Below are 5772 nucleotides of genomic sequence, written 5' to 3' on the forward strand. Positions count from 1 at the left end.
ACACAATAGTGCAAAAAAAAGAGAGGAGAGATATACAGAGACGGGTAGTATATATATATAGCGAAAGAGCTAGAGAGAGAGAGAGACGAAGAAGATGAAGAAGAGGCACGACGACGCGCACTCATCCAAGTACGAAGCGCGACACACGCAGTAGTACAGCAGTCGGCGACGCCAGCCAGCCGCCTAGTATACAGCAGCAGTACAGCGAGCCTCGCATGACTCTCTCTTGCGCTCTGCCTCTGCCGCCGTTACCGCTGCCGCTGCTGCCTCATGGAGCGCGCCAGAGAGCTTGCGGATACAATATAAAAGCCTGGCGTGTATATATATATAGCACACAGGAGAGAACTGGCATGTCTCTCTCTATCTACTCGGCGAAAAGCCGCCAGCAACGCAGCAGCAGAGCGCACGAGTCGTGATGTGTGTGCAGGAGAGGCTCCTATACACACACACACTCAGATATATATAGGGCTACACAGTAAGGGAGCGCTTATCAAAGACTATATAGAGAGCGCGCGCAACAACCCCTAACTATATATTTTTCTTTCCTTTCCTTCTTGTTTTTTTTATTTCATTTTTTGCTTCTCCTCCGCAAAGACGACGACGACGACGCTGTTGCCTCGATCGCGCGTGCAGAACACTTACACCGGTGACTGATGATTCGCAGGCTATAATGTAGACACTTTTTGCGCGCGTGCCTTCGGTGTGCGTTACGAACGAGAGATGACGGGCAACTTCTTCTTCTATATACTCTTCGGTTGTCGTCGTTATTGTTAGGCCTCGACTATATAATTTCACGTCCTGCATATACGAATCGCGGAGCGATTCCTTTTTTTTGAAAAAAGCTCCGATAAATCGAACTCTCTCGGTTCGTTCGTACTGCGCAGCGCATCGCGTACCTCGTGTACATTATGATAATATATGGCTCCTGTGCGCGCATGAGCTTTATACTATCTACGTAACGTTGAAAAATCTATACTTTGATATAACATCCGCAGTCATCGTTGCACAGCCAGATAGCGCATATATATGATATATATAAAACGGAGGCGATATAACAAATGCGATAGTCATGCCGCGAGGATCTTGTGTTTCTTTAGCCGCTCCGTTTGCTGCTGCCTGCTGCTTGCTTGCTACGCATTGTCTATCTCGCGCGGCGCAGTACTACAGAGTAGACGGTGCTGCCCCTGCGAGGGTAGAATTGTGCACTATCAGTCGTGCACACATATATACACATACATACACATACACCCCGCGCACGAAGGATCACAGTCGTCGTCGGCAGCCGATCGACGTTCCGTGCGCGCAGGCTTCGAAACTTTCTGCACCGGAGAGAGAATATCTACCTTCTCGCTCGCTCTCGTGCGCTATAAATAGGTGTATACCTATATATATACATATAGCCTAGGACAGGGGGCGATGGCCTTATGCACTCGCGGCTTCTGTGTGCACTATACCTATATATGTATCTGTGCAACTAGCAAAGTCCTTTCGCCGCACGATACATATATATAGATGTATGTATATAGCCTATATACAGGCGCGCATACGTTACAGAAGTTGTGCACTAACGAGGGCCGGCGGCCGGGCGCACACACATGGCTGCAGGCCTCGATGCTCGTGCACGAGTTTATATACACAGCACAGCACACACACACACATCTATTATACACATTTATGCATATTATCTGCCTTGAGTATATAATATATCGGAGCGCGCGTTACACTGCCGACTCGCCGCGGGCCATATTATGCGGGAACGTTCGAATTTTCCCAAAAGTATCGGCTACATGGATATCCATCGATTTTTCTTCTTGCGGATTTGGATTTCGATAGTATATATGTACCGAGAAGCTGTTGAAACTTGATACTGTACGTTATAGGTACGTCGATGGCTCGACCCGGTAGAGGTATGTCAAGTCCTTTTTACGATGGGATTATGATTGTTATTGCCTTTATTCATACGAGCGTATCTGACGGTCGAGAGTCGGAGCAAATAACGCACCGACAGTTGTATACACATGGAGCATGGATGTATCCCATCGGCAAACTCCGAAGTAAACGAGCGAACGCGGCAATGAGATATGGGGTACTGTCTCGCGATTGTCCCCTCGTTAAGTATCCCTCTTGAATATAGGTGTATAACGATATACACGCGAATCGTGGTTCGAAGTCAAATTAGGCCACAAAGATCGATGCTCGATGCCATTTCTAATTGGTAGAGAGAGAGAGGGAGAGAGAGGGTTACTCGCCGGTCGATTGGCAATTCGACACACGAGAGCTGAGAGTATGTCTAACGTTTATCTCGAAGTTCGAAAACGGTCGTTATAATTTTTCACCTAACCTACCGTTTTGAAATCTCCAGGGCAAAACCTATACACAGCGTATATTTTTTAATCGATGCTTTTCTCGTGAAAGAGGGAAGTAACGAGCTTAAAACTCGTTTGAAAGTTTCGTACGCAACAATGATTCAAGTTTCGTTATCGCGTGCATTCCGACTTTCAACTATTTAGCCTAGCCCGTAACATTTGATACTCGACAATACGAGAGTGTCAATTTATTTAAAAATAAGAACGCCGAGTTCCGAATCCGAGTACGCGCGCATTCCGCGAGTGTTCGAGAGAAATTAGAGAAACAGAGAGATCGGGTGTATTCCAATTTCCAGAGACGAAAATACCGTGGCGCCTGAAAATGAAGAATAACATTCAATAGATATTTGTACAAGGGCTTTGTAAAATTTTTTAAATGCCAATGAAAACCTAGTACTACTACTACTACTACTACTACTACTACTATTCAATATATACACATTTTTACAGAGGGTTCCTCCCAGTTTATCTTTTAGATTTTTGAAAACGTATTGTATGATAAACTTTTATGTGCGAGATATTGACACGACTAAAGACTCCCTTACACTTAATTTTGCACGCAGAAAGTCAACCAGTTTTTGAAAAGAATGATTCGAGTACGTAGAAACTTTTTATTACATTAAAACTGCAATAAGACTCGAGGTAGAAGTGGGCACGATTACGATATCCGTGGTCCCGCGATTTTATGCAAAACACACACAGGTCACGAGTTGAGTCGACAACACTTGTAGTCGACTTTTTTCACGTTTAGATACTTAGTTACGTCGACCTGGGTCGAAATTTTGCATAAACTCGCGGGACCACGGATATCGTAATCTCCCCTAGAAGTGTACTGAAAAAAATAAAATGGAATGTTTCGCCTTTTTCAGAAAGATACTCCAAACGACGTGATAAAAATTGATCAAATAATTATTTTAACGAGTTATTTAATTCAAACAATATAGACTTGATAATACTCAAGGCCTATTAAAATGTTTCATGAGCATTTTTAATCCATGTATTCTTTGCTTTAGAAATTAAAGCGAAAGTTTTCACTAGTTTTTCATGTTTAAAGTCTTGTGAAGAGTAAAGATTAACATTTATAGTTAATAATTTTCTGAACCACCAAGATCTACATTGCATATGCTGTAGTATTTATTTAAAACTACGATTTAATTAATTATATCAAATGTATTCATTGTATGTAAAAAATATTTATTAATTATATTATCGTTACATCTATACTAAATTAGTAACAAAAAAAAAAATTTACAGCGCCAAAACTCTGCATAAAAATGATATGATTAATCTTGAAATGCGTTTCATTTGGTTAAAAAAATTTTTTATAATAAAATTCTGTATCATTGATCGATGCACCGTTTTAAATTCCCGCCGACGCTAGACACGACCATCTTTGTTTTCTGCGAGTTCGATGCCTCGTTGGCAGCCTAGCATGCGATTGAACCGCGCTATCTCTTTTTTTTTAACCCGTGCAGTAGTGGTGTGTTGAGTGATTTTAAATCGCAGGTAATCATGAAAATCAACAATGTTGCTATATAATTTTTTTAAGACTAATCGAGTATCGAACGCTCGATTAATGTTTATAAGAAAATTTTTGGTTTTCTCAATTTTTACCAACTTTTGTACAGTCAGCTGATACAAGGTAACCTTCAAATTAAGCACTGTGTTGAGCTCTTCGCACGTGGGCTTTTTGTTATAGCATTTGTTTAAAAATAGAATTCTGTTTATTTATCTATTTATGGTAAATGTATACAAGTCAAGAAGCAAGTTGTTTAAGCAAATTTTTTACTTCTCAAGGGATGTCTGCTATCCATCCTGTCATACTCAGCTGATAATTGTTATCATGAGAAACCAATTTTTTCTTTTAAATGTGAATATTACTTTCTTGATAGCTCTGGAAGTATTGATTTAATACTCTGTATATCTAATGCTCAATATGTAACAGCCATATATATCATGGAATTGTTGTGATTCATAAATGATTTACTGTTCTTATTTTTGTTCCATTGTCCAATTTAGCCATGGTGCGTATGAACGTTCTCGCTGATGCTCTCAAAAGCATCAACAATGCAGAGAAGAGAGGCAAACGACAAGTCTTGCTGAGACCCAACAGCAAAGTCATTGTCAAATTCTTGACAGTGATGATGAAGCATGGTAAGTTTTAAAAATAATATTTCTACTATTAGTAAATATATTACAGTGACAATTCAATTTTTCAAAAATATATCTAAAAGTGATTGTATACATTGAATAAGTTTCAACTTATCTTAACTTCAAAAGTATCAGAATCATTAAATAAACCTTTTATTGTTTATCACAGGATATATTGGTGAGTTCGAAATTGTTGATGACCACAGAAGTGGAAAGGTTGTTGTCAACCTTACTGGCCGTCTTAACAAATGTGGTGTTATCTCACCAAGATTTGATGTGCCAATTAATGACATCGAAAAGTGGACAAACAATCTGCTCCCATCCAGACAGTTTGGGTAAGTTATATTATTTTTAGTAACAATGTAACATTAGAGATACTTTGCATATTCTTACCTGTGTGCATTCAATTTCAGTTATGTCGTGTTGACCACAAGCGGTGGCATCATGGACCATGAAGAAGCCAGAAGGAAACATCTTGGTGGCAAAATCTTAGGATTCTTCTTTTAAGTCTATTTTATACTAATTTTAAAATTAGTATTGACATTGATATGTTATCGAAGGCATAAATAAATGTCAGTACTTCAAAAAACCGATTTTTCTTTTTCTTTGACACAGTTCAAGTAACCAGACTCTTATTATATGCATACTTTCAATATTCATTAATAACATTATCAATGGCATTGAAATCTCACTTCATGTATCATATAGTGAGCCAAAATAAATTTTTTTTTTTAAATAATCCATTTTTGCGTCAACACTTTCATGGTTTTATGATACAATATTTTTTTTGGTAAAACTTGAGAAAATTCAGTTATTCATTCTGCAATCAAAACTTACGCATTCCAATCAGGCATTTTGGTAGAAAATGTTCAAGTTTTACGGTGCGCGCTAGTACCAACATGCAAATGCACGCCCCTGTTAGCAAAGCTTGTAAGAGGGAAAATTTTCGCTTCGGTTTTTCTCCACACCCCCTTTCCCAGTTTCACAGCCACGATAGTCTCTCTTGGTCGGTAGTCCAAAAGAAGTAAGGTGAAAGAAAATAACGACTGGAGCGTGAAGCGAGGAAGAATAGTAGGCGGTACGTGGCATCGCTTGCACATAAAAGAAGAGCGCGAGATTTCGCCTAGAAGATGAAAAAGAAAAAACAAACGGGGGAGAGAGAGCGAACTCCTTTGCAATCCGATTAGCTTCCTTGACTCGATTTTTTTTCTTCTCGTTGCACGCAAGGAGAACGAATTGTTTGGGTGCGCGTAGG

General features: G+C 39.7%; 1 protein-coding gene across 1 annotated transcript; it reads left to right on the forward strand.

Annotated features, from left to right (window-relative positions):
• Nucleotides 1-3786: 3786 nt before the first annotated feature.
• On the forward strand, nucleotides 3787-5106 carry LOC106655825 (40S ribosomal protein S15Aa). Its single transcript, XM_014376390.2, has 4 exons — nucleotides 3787-3872; nucleotides 4386-4520; nucleotides 4687-4852; nucleotides 4931-5106. Exons 2-4 carry the CDS (start codon nucleotides 4388-4390, stop codon nucleotides 5022-5024), a joined length of 393 nt encoding a protein of 130 aa, XP_014231876.1. The 5' UTR covers nucleotides 3787-3872; nucleotides 4386-4387; the 3' UTR covers nucleotides 5025-5106.
• Nucleotides 5107-5772: the final 666 nt, after the last annotated feature.

This window comes from Trichogramma pretiosum, unplaced genomic scaffold, assembly GCF_000599845.2.
Source record: "Trichogramma pretiosum strain Unisexual culture from Peru unplaced genomic scaffold, Tpre_2.0 scaffold49, whole genome shotgun sequence".
Taxonomy (NCBI): domain Eukaryota; kingdom Metazoa; phylum Arthropoda; class Insecta; order Hymenoptera; family Trichogrammatidae; genus Trichogramma; species Trichogramma pretiosum.

Bases quoted from the DNA above. Each gene is read 5' to 3' on its own strand.
- LOC106655825 (XM_014376390.2), top strand. From the start codon at position 4,388: ATGGTGCGTATGAACGTTCTCGCTGATGCTCTCAAAAGCATCAACAAT. The intron at 4,521-4,686 runs GTAAGTTTTAAA...TGTTTATCACAG, and splicing joins GACAGTGATGATGAAGCATG to GATATATTGGTGAGTTCGAA. The intron at 4,853-4,930 runs GTAAGTTATATT...ATTCAATTTCAG, and splicing joins CTCCCATCCAGACAGTTTGG to TTATGTCGTGTTGACCACAA.